Here is a 16,397-nt window from a genome sequence, read left to right as displayed (position 1 = left end):
ACGGCGAAGAGAACAACAACTTAAGCAACTACAAGAATATTCGTATGTTTTGTGTGTCATATCTCGACCCCTTACCACGGTATCTTAGATTAAGTACAGGGTGATCGAATTGAGCTTAAAGTTTTTGGAAATTTATTTATGTTTTATTTCAAGTTAAAGCCTATAAACTGGGCAAAAATATATATAACTTTTTCGAATATATAATAAAAATAAGAAATTTTTTGAATACATTTTGAATAAAGTTCGAATATACTTTTTTATTTGAAGTTAAAACTCATTGAGTCAGCACGAAAAAAAAGAGAAATGGTTTGAATATATCTTGAATATAGTATATTTGTTTTATTTCAAGTTAAAGCCTATAAAATGGGCAAGAATATATATAACTTTTTCAAATATATAATAAGAAATTTTTCGAATAAAGTTTGAATAAAGTTCGAATATACTTGTTTTATTTGAAGTTAAAATCTATAGAATCAGCAAAAATAAAATGAGAAACGCTTCGAATATATCTTGTATATAGTATATTTGTTTTATTTCAAGTTGAAACTTATAAAATGAGCAAAAATATATATATATATTTTTCGAATATATAACAAAAGTAAGACAATTTTCGAATAAACTTTGAATTGAGTTCGAATATACCTGTTTTACTTGAAGTTAAAAGTCATGGAGTCAGTAAAAAAGAAATGAGAAACGCTTCGAATATATTTTGAATTTACTTTTCTTATTTGAAGTGAAAACTGATGAAATCAGTAAAAAATGAAACATTTTTCGATTATATATCGAATATAGTATGTTTTATATTAAACAATTAAACAATTTTTCGAATAAATTTAAAATGTACTTGTTTTAAATGTACTTGTTTTTTGAATTTATTTATCGATCTGTTTTTTATAATTGTTTTTATATATATTTTTTCTGGTTAAAATTCTTTCTTTTTATTTTAAGGTCTATACTGCACTCAATATATATAGAGGCTTAGAATATGTAGTCATATAGATAAGAGAATAAAGAGGATGACGTCTATATAGTTTTATTAATATTAATTTATGTTAGATCGTGATCCTGATGATGACTCTCAAGGAGAGTCGAAATATAGATTATATTAAAATATACTTGTTATATATAAAGTCAAGACTTTAGAATACCACGATTATATTTTTTATGTCAATTTTTTCTTGCCGATAGTGATCCGTCTTTACAACGAAAAGAAACTATTTAAAATTTAAGCGGATTTGAATAAAAAATTAACGACAAGAACAAAAATTTAGTTAATTTATTGAAATTTGGCTCACCAGTGATCTTAGAAAATATTCGATTTTTTTATTTAATTAGTTTATAGTCGTTATTTAATTTGTTTGGACTGCAAGTGCCACATTTTTTTATTTGAAATCAAAATTCATGAAATCAACAAAATTAAACATTTCTCGAATATATTTCAGTCAAAAACTTATGAGTCAAAATTTATGAAATTCGAAAAATAGAAATAAATTTTTCGAACGTATTTCGAATATACTTGTTTTATTTGAAGTCAAAACTCATACGATCACAAAAAAAAAAGAAATTTTTCGAATATATTTCGAATATATGTATTTGTATTTGTTATGTTGCGATCAGTTCCCAACATATGGAAATTGACCTATTGGTTGGAAGTACAATCAGGTTACCCTGCACACTGATTAAAGAATAGTCAGAAAACTGCTGACTTAGTACAATGTCGACTTAGTAGGATGTCTTCATCACACTTGAAACTTAATTTCAAAAAACGATAATAAAATATTAAAAGAAAAGCAGTGTTGGAAATAATTCAAGGAAAACCTTAATCGCTTTATTTTTCTTAACACTTACAAGGTTTATTTTGCTTTCATACTATCTGTGCTTATTTGCTTATAATAAATCTTTTGTAGTAAATCGCATTAAAAATGCACTAATGTTTCTAAACATTGAATTCCGCAAAATGGCTTTAAGGTGAAAAAACAAATGAAATATATATTTAAAAAAAAAATAAATAAAAACTGCATTTTGATTTGATTTATCCTATAAAATAGCGTAGTAAAGTGAATTACTGCTTTTAAGGACTTTTTTAATGAATAATTTTTTTGGTTTCATGTCACATGCAGACGCGTATATAGAAATAATTAGATCTTAGAATTAGATTAATATATTGACGTCATATGTATATTAAAGGACGCCAATGTTGTTTAAAGTATGAGGTTCTTTATCTTTAACAAAATTTGCCGTATTTACTGAACACTTTGAAATTTGAATAAAATGTGACATATAGAGCATACAAATCACACAAGATAGTGTATCTACATGTTGTTGGTTTTCCAATAGAATCATTTCGCTAATGGAAGGTGATTCTCATTGTTATATAGGCACCAGTGACGACGCGTACCCTATCTTGAAGGGTGTGCGGCCGTTCTAAAATTTTTTTTGAACATATATGCTTAAATTAAAAATGATATATTACATTAGGCAACAATATATTCACAATATAATATTAACAATTCATTAACAAAATAAACTTATTAAACAAATTAAATTAATAATTTATATGTAAGTTTAATATTATATCAATATGGAATAAATACAACTTTTCACATATAACTTATAATATCAAACAAAACAGTTTGTACGTAGAACCATACATGATTATGTAGTGATCAAACTCAATCGAACACACTTGCAACGTATAAATGTGCGGTCAGTTACTCCGCACACAAAGCGGTTATTATTCGCTGCAGTAACAGCTAAAAGAAAAGAGATGAAATTTGAAAGAAATGTGTGGTAATGTGAGCTGCAAACTTATAAGCACAACTAACGACTTTAGTAGCTAAGAGAAGCAAATTAAATTTCACTTACATAAATCAGCTTATGTCAATGGAAACGATGAAATCCTAATTTCATTAAAATAAGCAATTTGATCTGCAGTGGAAACATGAAACTATTTAATATTTGTCCGCATAAAGTAATGAAGTAATGGACAATAAGAGTAATGGAGCTAATTAAATTAGATTAATATGATTCATCTTTCTAGAGACGAGTAAACATAATGAGTATCTCCTCTTTCAAGAGATGGTTAAACTTAATATGCTATGTTTTCCAAGAGACAGTTAAACTTAATCCGTGTCGTCTTTCAAGATAAGGCTAAGATTAAGGTGTCTTCTTAAGAAAGTGTACCCTTAGTGTCCAATGCTATTCTGAATGTTGATATGAAAATAGAAATCGATTAAATAAGTCAGCAGTTTCTGGAAAACAGACTATTAGAAAATATGAATATCAGCATCAGTTTCGATTATATTGATTATAGCTTTGAAATAGTTTTTTTATAATTATTTTTCATTAACAATTATTTGTTTTTGTAGTCTAATTCTCTGAATAATATCATTTGTCTACGTCTTTAGTTCTTCATGATGTTGTGAATTTCCTTGTAATTTCCAACCTCTTGTTTTCTTTACTTCGGAATTCTGCACCAATAAAAGTTTACATTAAAAATTTCTTTATAAAAACTCCAGTCAGCTGCTGTCAGTTCCACCTACACTAATGCGAAGTAGCAACAATGACAGTGACAACTCATAACAATAAAATTACAGCTCTGAATTAAAAATAAAACAGTTACTGAATAAGCAAAAAAAAAAAATGAGGCATAAAGGATTTGAGGGCTTTTTCGTTGTGGGTTCAAATTATATGCAGAATACACAAACGAAATTGCATAAATGCACAAAAGCTGAAGTGGCTTCATCAGTGTTTAGACGTTTCTCACAGTTTCTATTATGTGAACTTAATAAGCCTTTCACATGCTCTTTCAGTTCGTACCACGGATATAAAACTGGAATGGCATTTGCCAGACATAGTTACAAAAAAAAAAAAAACAATAACAAAAACAAAGCAAAACGTTTATATAATCGCAAGTGCCTGTAATAATGCTGGCTTCCCCTATACTCACAATGTGTTCTCTCTAATTTTTTACATAATTTCACCCATCGCAGTGAGACCCTTCTCTGATTTTCTTCTTATTTAAGTAGGTTTGTCGCGTAATTTAGTTGCGCTTTTAACTTTTCATGTGCTTTCTTAAGTCCACTTCTACTCTGTTTGATAAATGGAGTAGGAAGTCATAGCGAAGAGAAACCCTTTATTGAAAGTCTCATGGTTTCGACAATAAGATACATATCTATTACCCTAGCCTACAATATTAGATGAACACAAAAATAATAACATTATTTTTGGTTTTACACAAATATATATATGTACCTATATATGTTATAAGTTGTCATTAGCCTATGTATATGAAATAACACAGTGGTTGTATCACTTCTGTACCCTAACTGCTAGGCTAATTGAAGTACGACGTTCACGCGGTGCTCCCCAATAACACGCTTTTCAGCCTTGATCATGTCTCTGCGGAGAGCGTGCCTAATATAGTTGGACAAACAGAGAAAACTTTACACAAATACCAAATCTAAGGTGGAACAGCAAATACCGATGGATGAATGGCTAGAGGATATCTTGTCACTAATATGCGAATTTGGGATGCCCGGGCAAGACCCTATTTTAACAAGTGCCTTACTGCGTCAAGGTGACATTGGTGCGGTGGACCGACTTTCTCCCTTACTCGTGGGTATAAAAATGAACACAAATAATACTTCAACATATGAAAGAAGAGCAGCCTTCAATTGGCACGAGCCTCATTGTGCGCCACAGAGTAAACTAAAATATCTTACTCACGGATCGGAGTGTGGTGTTTTCCCAACTCTCAGATCATAGAGACTTTCAGGATTCTGATCCTTTTACAGGGGCAGAATAAGGGCCTTAACGTCGATACATGACGTATACTTAAAAGAGCTTAAAGGGGCTATAATGTCTTTTCTAATACACACATACTAATGCATTTTTAGCTGCAGTGTGAACATGATATAGTCCGCTTCTTAGGTTTTAAATTGTTTGCAATTTTATGAAATTTTAGCGAAATCAAGTTTTTGTGAAAAGTGGGCCAACTGCAAACCTTTATTAATTGTTTACTACTTTTTACTACATTAAAATGATGATTTTTTAAGTTCTTTAAGATATGGTTATTAATAATTAATTTTATTTAACTATCTTTACTGGTTCATAAAATACTGAATTTTAATCGTATAATTTTAATGATACCACACTGTGCGAAATTAGCAGTTGCTAATTTTTAAGATCAGAACCCTTTTTAAACGTATTAGGTGCTAGGTCCAGTTGTTTAAGAATTTTTTTTCCATATTTTGCTGTTTTCATTCAACTTGTATTTTTTTCTATAGCTCTTAATTGTGGATATGACGGTCCAACTAAAAAGTAATCCTCCCACGTTTTTTAGTCGACTGTTGCTGTTGCAGGATAAAAAAGTTAATTGCTTTAAATTTATTATTTTTCTATATAAATTTATGTATTAACTGCACTCAATACTAGTTAAGCACATAAATGGTGGGAGTTGTAAGTTTTTATGTCTTTCATAATTAATTTCACAACTAAATTCATTATTTTATTCAAGCTTTATTCCAAAGTTTTCTTTAAGAAATCGCAAAATAAGGTAAATGTAGATTAAATTAACAGGAAAAGAAACTTTTTAATTATTCTTCTACTTTAGTATATTCTATCATTTCTTTTAATAAAAAATCCTTTACGACTTAATAATATTATCTTTGAGTATATAAATCAAAATCACTGCAATGAGCGAGAAACTAAAATATTGATTCAACGTTTAATATTTTTTATTATACTATATTTTTCGACTCTTCTTGAGAGTCATCATCAGGATCACGATTTAACATAAATCAATATTACTACAACTATACCTGCGTCAGCCTCTTAATTCTATCGTCTTATTGGCACACTATATTGCACATTATATATACGTAGACTAGAGATCAGTGTACGAGCAACGTCGAAAGGTACGGTTTACCTATTAGGTAGAGATAAATCAACGTGACAATTCTATAAATATGGCTAAATCCCTAATTTTGCAGGAAGATGGCTCAGTTAGGTTTATGAGAAAAGGTGTCCCAAATACCGACACACAAGGTTAAACACAGTCTCCCTCTCATCCGCTTAGTCACAATCTCGACAAAAGTTATTATAGGATATACCCAGTTTCATAGCATGCCTACCTATCATGCATTGACCCGTCAGCACCGATACCTTAGTGCTAATCATGTTACGTCTAATTGAAGCAGTGGGCTGGTGCATTTTTTGTCCAATTTAATCTTTGAATTATACAGCCTGTAGACACTTATGAGAGTGAAATTTGGAGATTAATTGATGACGAATGAAACCAACTGGTGGTATTTGAAAGTAGGATTATGACAAAAGTAGTTAAACCAGTGCAAAAAAACAAAGAATATCACACAAGATATAATGATGAACTCGATCAAATGATGAAAGTTGACACAATAATCAAGCACATAAAAAAGCAACGTTTGAAGTGGGTAGGACAAGTTCGAGAGTGAGGTTAAAACAAAGAGAAGGAAAGAAAGAGATGGAGTGACCGTATTCGAAAAGAGTTGACCGATTTAAGTGTCATCAACTGAAAGCTAGAAGCCAATTATAAAGGTCCTACATGGACGGATGATGGTGATGATCTTCAGATTGATAGGTAAATTGTTTGTTGAAAAATGAATTAAATTTTCAACGCACAACAAATATATTTTATGCGATATTATTACTGAGAACCTTTGTTCTCAGTAAATTTTAAAATCTGTTGTTTTTAGATATTTTCACATTTAAGAATATTATTCTCAAATTCACAATTAAAGCAAAATAAATATGGGAAATTATACACATTTTACAAAAAAGGTCACGCAAATATTGACGTAAATTTCAAAACGAAAAAAAAAATATATATGGAAAATGAGACCTCCATATTGGAGACTTTCACAGTAACTCAACCCCAGTGCACATTCGAACCTGGAAAATTGTGAAATAAGCAGTTCACCGCAATCCGCCATGACCCATCGCAACCCACCAATGCACACACACTCAGCCTCACTTAGACATTGTAATGCAGTGCCAATTAGTGTCCTTGTTAAGCAGTGGCCTGTAAAATTGGTTTAAAAATGAAAAATGAAAAAAAAAAAATAAACAATAAAAAAATATGAAATTCTACTTTTAACTAAGTTGGTTTTTTTCTTTTTTGGTTCTCATATAAATTTTTTGAGTTGGCTTTAAATTAACGCTTTTACCGTCACTAAATAAACTTAACGCTTCGTGCAGTTGTTATGATTTAAAATTAACATTTTCAAATAGCAAACATACAAGCCGGCAAGGCAAGGAGAGAACCATTAAAAGCTAAATTTTTAAATCTGTAAATGCAAATTATTTCCTTTTACTACATTTTTTCTGCTTCCTTGTGTGAAGTAGCAATGCACTTGTAATACTTCAGCAAATATGCATTGAAATGTGTCCTTATTAGTGGGGCCGTGTGTTTGCTTTCCGATGTCTACATTTAGGCGTGCACAAATGTGTGTCTGTGTGTGTGTGTGTGTGTGTGTGTTTGCCTGTGTGTGTTTGCGTATAATTTTAATGTGTTCATGTTTTGAGTTGCATGTCAAATGTCAACAGTTAAGCTCTACTTTGAGTTATGATTGCCTGACATTTGCATTTAAGTGCTTCTTCACCTTTAACCTGACGCAAATGCATATAAATAACTGCAACGATTCACCCAACGGAAAGTTGATTTCATTGACAAATTAAAGTTTAATGCTATGTTGAACTGGGAATCCGTTGGAAGAGTCCAAATGTATATGATTATAATGATTATAATATAATGTGAAATAAAATTCAAAAAAGTTTTATAAAAACTTTCTAAAACACTGAAACCCATAGCTAATCACCACAAAAAGTTCAGTTTGCGTACAATAGAAAATTGTATGAGGACGAATGACATCCTCAGAGACATCAAGATTGATTCCATCAAAAAATACATAAAGGAGAGTGCTCTGAAATTATTTGCGAAAACTGCCAGACTTACCAACATCGCGTTATCAAATCTCGAAATGGTCACAAAATGCTTGCTACTCGGCGAGGTATGCAGATCTGCAGTCAATTATTGCTTAGTGTGATGAAGTGATAAACAATAATGTAGTTAAGGTGTTAAGAGGGGTTTTGAAAATACCTCGAGTTAAGAAAGAGTGATAGTGTTCAAGTGCACTGGCTCAAACAACTTCAACATAATAATAAATTACATATTAATATATATAATATATATTATATATTTAATTTATATAATATGTAACATATATATATTTAAATATATTAATATATTTATAATATATTAGATTATATATTAATTATATATGTATTTACATATATAAACACGATTAGTCATCGCTACTAATTTGACAGGCACGAGTTCTAAGCCTGGCACTTGCAGTCCAAACAAATTATATACGGACTATAAACCAGGGACCGAAAATAACAGTTATTTTAAAATTTTTTATGAAAAAAAGCAGCAACAAAAAGTTGTCTAAACTCTTATTTAAGTAAATAGTTATCATTCTAATAACTTTTATCCTTAATATTATGCATGCTTTTTATATATGAGCTTTTTAAAATAAAACTCAAAAAATAATAATTAAATTTGATTTTTATTATATTCATCAAAAATAATAATTATTATATGCTTTTTATTTTTTTCGCGCAGAAATAACTCTTAAAATTTGCTTCTTATTTTAAAACGCACAAATAACTGGTATACTTGCGTTATATAATATAAAAAGCAAGAGTATCGCGCAAATTCTGCGCGATATTTTTAAAATGAAAATATAAAATGCAATTTTCATACAAGGTAGTTGTTTTTGCAATTCCATAGAAAATGTTTGAAAAGGTTGGTGTAGGTAAAGATTTAGTTCAGTTTTTTGTTTTTGTATTTTACATACAAATTTGTTCTCCTACAAAATACGAATGTAAATACAAAATATAAATGCAAAATACAAAAACAAAAAAACTGAACTAAATCTTTACCTGCACCAACCTTTTCAAACATTTTCTATGGAATTGCAAAAACTACCTTGTATGAAAATTGCATTTTATATTTTCATTTTAAAAATATCGCGCAGAATTTGCGCGATACTCTTGCTTTTTATATTATATAACGCAAGTATACCAGTTATTTGTGCGTTTTAAAATAAGAAGCAAATTTTAAGAGTTATTGCTGCGCGAAAAAAATAAAAGGCATATAATAATTATTATTTATTTAATTATTATTTTTTGAGTTTTATTTTAAAATGCATATGATAACAGTTATAAGATGATTTTTATTTTTTTTATGATAACTGTTACGGTCCCTGCTATAAACTAATTAAATAAAAATTCGATTATTTCCTAAGACCACTGATGAAGAGTACTTGGAAATACTCGAAACAGCGTTGTATGGTCAGCCAAATTTCAATAAAAATTAAATAAAAATTTTTGTGTTTGTCCTTTATTTCTTTCTTTGCTATTCGAAAAACTTTCTAAATTTTAAATAAAGCTTTTTTGTCACCATACAAAGAAAGCGTAGCTGATAAACACCCGATATAAGACTTATAAAAGAAATGTCCTTATGGAGTATAAAAAAAAACACTAATCAAGCCACTAATCAAGTGTAGTGTGTATATTTCTTATAAATGTCTGTCCCTTTTTCATTATATTATTATTATGAAAAACGAAGATGTGTTTTACCACTTAGTCGGGTAAGAGTGTTTCTCCAAGTCCGATCTCTTTAAGAAATACAATATACAGCCTATTTTCCGTAGCCTTGTATCCTTATGTTCCATAAAATACCCCCCTAGGTGTTTCTTTCGCTTGTATGCAGTTTCTCTCTCATCTGTCAGTATCTGCAGTCTGAGTTGAATTGGATTCCAGATTTTGTTAGGTGATTATTCAATCTACAGTGACCGCTTAGTAGTTCAGTAATAATTATTATGTTATTCTTTGTTTGTTCTTAGTTCCTAAAAGCACTTTAGATTGTGATAGTCTCGGTAGGTCTTTCCAATAGAGTTCTTCTTCCTTTTCCTCTGCGCCATTCATAAAAAGCAATAGAATTTCTTTGCCTAGGTCGCAGAAAGATTCTGGGCCTATCATTATTAAAGCCGTGTCTATGCTTACGAGTTTGTCTGCTATTTCATTGCTTTGGATTTCAGCAGTCCCAAGAATCCATATTAAGTACACCCGATTGTTTTACCCACGTATGTTCAGCTTGTCAATGCACTCCCATACCAGTTTGGATATCACCTGATAGGACATGAGTGTCATTAAAGCTGCTTGGCTGTCAGTCAGTATTGTAATTCTACGATTCCGGTAGTTGCGTTAAAGGTTGAAGCATGCGCATCTATCTAACGCGTATATTTCCCCTTAAAAGATGGTTACATTTATTCCTAAAGCTTCCGAGTATCTTTTGCCTAGTCCATATACACCAGATCCAGTTCCGTCTGTGTATCACCTTTTTCTTCATTATTTGGTTTTTAGGCAAGCCTTCCCAATTCTGTTTAGTTTTGAAGTTTTTTTTAAGGTTATAATTTAAGTATATCCTGTTTGTTGGCATTTCAGCTTTTGGGATTTGTTTAGCCAGAATATTAAGTTTCTCACTATTGGGCCTATGACCTGTCATCTTGTTTGTAATTACTTCTAGAACAGCCCTCTTCGCCTGTGAATGCACATGGATGTGTAGAGGTGTGAGTTCTAAAAATATTTTCGTTGATGATGTAGGACATGTTCGCATTGTTATACTTACACACGCTAGTCTCTGAAACTTGTTGAGTGTTTTGGTGACATTTTGCTGTTTTGTACACTATTGATCTCCCAGAATTTTCGCATCAGGTAACCAAGTTAAACAGCTTAAGTCATTTGTCACCATAATTTGGTGAATTTAGACGTGGACAAGTGTGATATACATTAATATGATTATTTCAGAAAATGGACTCTTAGCATATAGATCACAATAAGCCATTTTAATTTGCTGCGAGTATTATTTATTCTATTAGAAGTAAGTTTCTCTACTTATTTCTTCGTATATTTGCATTTGAATAATGAAATAATGAAGAACTACACTCAGCAGCATAAAAAATCTGTCTTCTCTCAACGTATTAAGTACATTGTTTAAGTAAAACTACTTATTTAAAAATAAAAAGTGATGAAAATATGAAATGTTTTGTTACATGAAAAACTTACGAAACATTTTTCAATTGTATTCAATTTAACAAAGAAGTTTTATTCTCTGAGAAGTCTTTGCTTGGAACATGGGAACTCCAACATGTGAAATAGTTAAAAGCAGAATATTAGTTTGAATAGGTAAGAATGAAATTTTTAATAGCATTAAGAGAACACAACTAAAAATGCGGCTTAAGTTCACCAGGAAATAAAAATTTCTTTTGTGAAAAACTGAAAACTTCTCATAAAAATGAAAAATACTTTTTCTGCGCTAACAAATAGTGCGGCTTAAAAAGTTCTTTAATTAGCAGATGCGAACATTACCAGCTATTGAAGTTCTAAGTCAGCAACAATTGTTAATAGTGCAAGTATTAGTGACACTTGACTTGCTCAAGTCAAGTCTAAATCTTATTAAAATATCATTTCAAAACAGTGTATAAATGCGGAAAGTATAATACCTCCAGCTCAAAAAGTACTCGGATTTTGTAAATAAAACACACAAATATAAATTTTATTCCAAATTTATTTTATCTCCTTCAAAATATGCTCCTTCTGAAGTGATACATATATGCCAACGCTTAACCCAATTTTCCATACATTTTTCGTAGACCCGTGAAGGTATGGGTTTTAGTTTCTTCAGCGAATTCTCTTTTACCGATTTAATCGACTCAAAACGCTTACCACGAAGGGGCAATTTGAGTTTCGGGAACAGGAAAAAGTCGTACGGCGCCAGATCTGGCGAATATGGTGCCTGAACGATGACAGTGGTAAGTGTTTGATGAGATGCCGTTCAAATTTGTATCATATGTCAAGAAAGAGTGTACCAACATAACAAAATAGTTTTTGAAAAAGGTCTATTACGTAAGGAGTAGTAACAAACAACAAAATCCGGATACTTTTTGAGCCGAAGGTAAATGGAAGTCATGTGAGTATACGGGTATGCATAGAAAGCTATATACATACGAAGTGAATATATGCGATGTTTCACTGTTGTTCTAGATCTGTCAAGATCCGTCCTTAATTATGAGAAAAAAAAATTAGCTTTAAAATTATATTTTTCTGCTTTTTGTTATCACTTTTGAGTATTACGTTATAAGTGATATACGTATATAAATAACTTTCTGGTAGTGATAACTAGTGAATTCTGTTTTGTTTTGAGTTTTATGTAGATATTAATATAGTAAGTAATTGAGGAATGCCCTGTCAAATTTGAAGCTCAGAGTCAGTGTTCATTATCGAAATGACCCAAAATCGTAGTTGAGCTATATGTTTTAACTTAGAGTTTTGTTAATTTACTGTGAAAATTCCTTATTGAATTCATTTATCGTGTTCTATTCTAATGGAAACGAAATCATAAACCAACTGAAGAATAATTATATTAATTAATTATATTTTTATTTTTAATACCTAAATTTCATTATGAATTTCATTCCATTAATATTAGCATTATGTGTAATAATGAAAATGTTAATCCTTTAAAACAATTTCTAACACTCTTCGGATTCGGATACTCTATTTTCTTTTCTAACTGTACGCCAACGGCAATTTTCGATTGGAAACTCCCGTTGGTAGGGATAGCAAAATGTGAGCTAATGGCTGAAGATCAAGTATGCACCTATAAAACTTGCTTAGTAACGAGAGCTAATTTCAACAATTTTCTTGCAAATAATTTCTATAACATAGTCTTAACTGCAATTATCCAAGAGATATGATATTGGTTAAAACTATAATGAGGTTTGTATTTATAACATATATATTGAAATATTTTCTCCAGAGATATAATTATCAAATCAAATATTAAGTTTTTCTGGTCTCTCTTTGCACTTGATTACTGAAATCGGGTTCCATCCGCTACAGGCGGCTGCAATTTTCCATTTTCATTCCTAAGAGGGGGTTTTAGTGGGTTCAAGTCTCACACTGCGATCATCGATACTTTCCACCTACAAAACCCTTTCGTTTTGATTAATTCTTCTTGAAATGAAAATTGTTTTCTAATGTGTTTATTTTTCACCATTCGAAGTCGGTCATTATTTAGTCTATTCACATTCGAAGATTGTGCAACAGAACAAGCATTTTTCGCATATTCGAATGTTCAAATAGTCAGAACAGTTTAGACCCTAAAAGCATGATGTCGAAGGATGTTTGAGTGGAACATTTAAAGAAGTGTCAATTTATTGACAATAAAATTAAGCATTTGAAATAATGATATTATATGGCACTGCTTTTGCTTAAAAAGATCGTTGAGGCATATCTTCGTAAAATGTGAAGAATGCTTAATTTCATTAATTGCATTATTCGAATCAAGCGGGAAAACATATAGCATATTGCAGAGTAATTACAGTAATGAAGTGACTTTATTAGTTTTTAATTTAAATATTATAGTAATAAAAAATTAATAATCTCAATTAATCCAATCAATTCAATTAGAATGATTTACAATGAAATTGCTATATTATGCCAACATTGCGGTCGTTCTGGGAAGTATTTTATGTTATGATTGCGTGTTTAATCTGTGGTCGTATTTTATTAGGGGATTTATTTGACAATTGCTGATTGCGAATTTTCATTGCTGTGAACCAAATCGAAATGTTGTAATCACAAAAAACAGAAAAAAAAATGCTCAACATACGGTGATTAAAGTAATACTTTATTCCTCAAATCCATTTGGATTGATTTTGCTCTATTAAAATTTTATATCAAGTCTTTGAACAGAACTTCGTGAACTAAAACAATAATACACTGATTACCTCTAATAACTGCTCGGTTAACAAACTCTTCTAAAAAGGTATGGATTGGATCATCAAACTATACCTATGAACAGGAAGTTTGTATTTTAGAGTATAGCTTTGACAACTGCTATTTAGAGTAGTCGATCAATAAAGTTTAAAGTTGACTAATCAATTTAACAGAATAGAAAGGTTGGACTTTAAACTATAACTTCTTGCAATCAGATAACTTTTCATGTACCTCAATTAACCATTTTTCGCCGTTTTGCCACTACATCCCTCGTAAGAACCCTTAAGATAAAAGAATATAGACTACATCCATCTCGTCCAATATTGATAATTTAATAGTTCTATTGTCATTACCGATAAACAGTCTGGTAAACTGTCAAAAAAATATCCACCTAAAAACTTATTTCTTGATATTAATTACTTTAATGAAAGTATTTTTTTGCTTTAAACGGAAGACATCTGTATTATACCAGTTGAGAATTGCTTCCCTTGACTTAAGGCAGTATGTATTATTTTGGATATAGCATTAGCAAATAATTGGCTTCAGTTGGCTTGGCTATCTTTGCTATCTCACGTTTATTATTTTTGGAACCAATTATGATTTACATAAGGAATGTAAGTTTAATGCAATAATCATTTCTTAAAAATGACATAATTTTTTCTAACTCGACTAGAGCAAATTTAAATAATATTAGCAAAAATAGCAGTTTCAATATTTTATTTCGAATTTATTTTAATATTTTACACACACATATAAAATCATAGATATTTTTCTTCGCACATTTTAATGAAATTTTTATCTTTTTATAATAATTAATATTTTGAGAACAGTTATATATATATACAATAATGTTTTTCATAGCATTTTTTAATATCATTGTCTTAAAAATCCAAAATATATTCTTCCACAAGAAGTAAATAGTTTTCTATTTTTAGTTTGTCACATTTAAAGAATATCAATCCAAGTCCGAAATATATTTGATTAGAGCCAATAAAAACTTTAATATTTCTAATTTAGTCCATCAAGAAATGTATGTCAAAGTTGAAGTGCATCATCTTCACAAAACAAATAATTTATTTAAATGTATAGTATCTAATCTCCAATTATTTATACTTTAGAAGCCCTGCAATGGAAGATTTTATTTTAATTCTACTAATGCCACGAATGGACCTACCCACATATCCACATATCCACATTTTTTTTTCTACAATAATATCCATTAATTCATATTGATTTTCAACTAAAGGAGCCTTTGTGGTGTTCTATTTCTGAAACGATTTGTTGGTGCATAGACTCTTTTAATCAAATATATAATATATATTTTTATCCATATTTATTTATTAACATTTTAATTTTAATGCTTTAATATCAACTTACTTGTTATTTTTTAATATAGAATATAGAAGAGTTTAAAAAAGTCCCATGTTTTTGTGTGAAAGTCGGCATTTAGTATTATCTTGAGTTTATGCATATATAACTAAGGTATATATGCATAATGGAAAGGTTTCTTTTTATTGTTGTGTGAGTAACTTAAATCGAAAAAAATTGTTTTTAAATAGTCTCAATCAAAGAATAAAATAATTATTAACTAAACTTACGTGTATTTGGTTGTAATATTCTTCAGCTTCGCGCTCAAGGCGTTCGATGGTCTCTACGCGTTGCTCCACTCTTTCCATTACCATCCAAATAAATTCTATTGGCCGATATATGCTCTTAAATATCTTTGTGATTGGCTCTACGATAAACACCTTTAATGTCAAAATAGCTAACTCTGCGAAAATTATTTATTATTATTTATTGCCTCATTTACTATGGAAACGAAGTTGTTACCTTTCAACGCACTAAAAAAGTACTTTTTAGGTTGGGTTAATTTAATAATTTCTGTTAAGCGTTCCTCTGTAAAGATCGGCCGACTTGCAGGAATAATCCTCAAACTTCCAGCATCACCAGATAGTTCCCTATGCATAGGAAAGGTTTGGCGATGTGGCTTCTCTTTAGTATCAATGTCACTCGCACCCCACATTCTATCAAATTGCTCAATTCAAAATTTGGTAAAAATGGTTCAAGATTACTTAAATTTCAGTCAGTCCAAAAAGCTGTTAAATTTTGTAATTCTTGAAAGGATATCGCATTTGTCAACAAAATAAAAAATATTAAATAAAAATTTTATATCAATATTTTACATTACAAATTAATATCAGATTACTTTGTTTAAACAGAAAACATGTTTTAAACATATACAGGGTGATCAAACCTGTATATAATACATAGGTTGTCACTACAGTTAACGCTAATTGTGGGAAAAATCGTTGTTCCAATGTAACTATAGATTGTAGTTTATTTCATATATCGGGCTATAAAAATTTATTATTAATCATTATAAAATATATACGTTGCAGATGATGATGTTGTTTCGGTTCCAAGAACGGTGGGGTCTACGTCCCGGAGACACTTGTCGCCAGACGACCAAGTGCCGTTCAACGCCTCCCAAAAGGACTTCGCAAGCAAGT

General features: G+C 30.1%; 1 protein-coding gene across 3 annotated transcripts in view; it reads right to left on the bottom strand.

Annotated features, from left to right (window-relative positions):
* Positions 1–16,031, bottom strand: part of LOC119689777 — a 58,416-nt gene extending 42,385 nt beyond the window's left edge. Inside the window, exons 1-5 of one of the 3 annotated variants that reach the window (XM_038104677.1) lie at positions 15,718–16,031; positions 15,486–15,658; positions 15,265–15,416; positions 15,062–15,182; positions 14,759–15,010 (exon numbers count right to left, since the gene is read on the bottom strand). In XM_038104677.1, the coding sequence (XP_037960605.1) occupies positions 15,399–15,416; positions 15,486–15,658; positions 15,718–15,910 (384 nt within the window). In that variant the 5' untranslated portion in view covers positions 15,911–16,031 and the 3' untranslated portion in view covers positions 14,759–15,010; positions 15,062–15,182; positions 15,265–15,398. Of the gene's footprint in view, positions 1–14,758; positions 15,011–15,061; positions 15,183–15,264; positions 15,417–15,485; positions 15,659–15,717 lie in introns of those variants that run through there. The other 2 variants (XM_038104678.1, XM_038104679.1) reach the window with 2 other exon arrangements.
* Between the last annotated feature and the right edge of the window lie 366 nt (positions 16,032–16,397).

This window comes from Teleopsis dalmanni, chromosome X (genome assembly GCF_002237135.1).
Source record: "Teleopsis dalmanni isolate 2A chromosome X, ASM223713v2, whole genome shotgun sequence".
NCBI lineage: Eukaryota > Metazoa > Arthropoda > Insecta > Diptera > Diopsidae > Teleopsis > Teleopsis dalmanni.
This window is presented reverse-complemented; position numbering and strand designations above follow the sequence as displayed.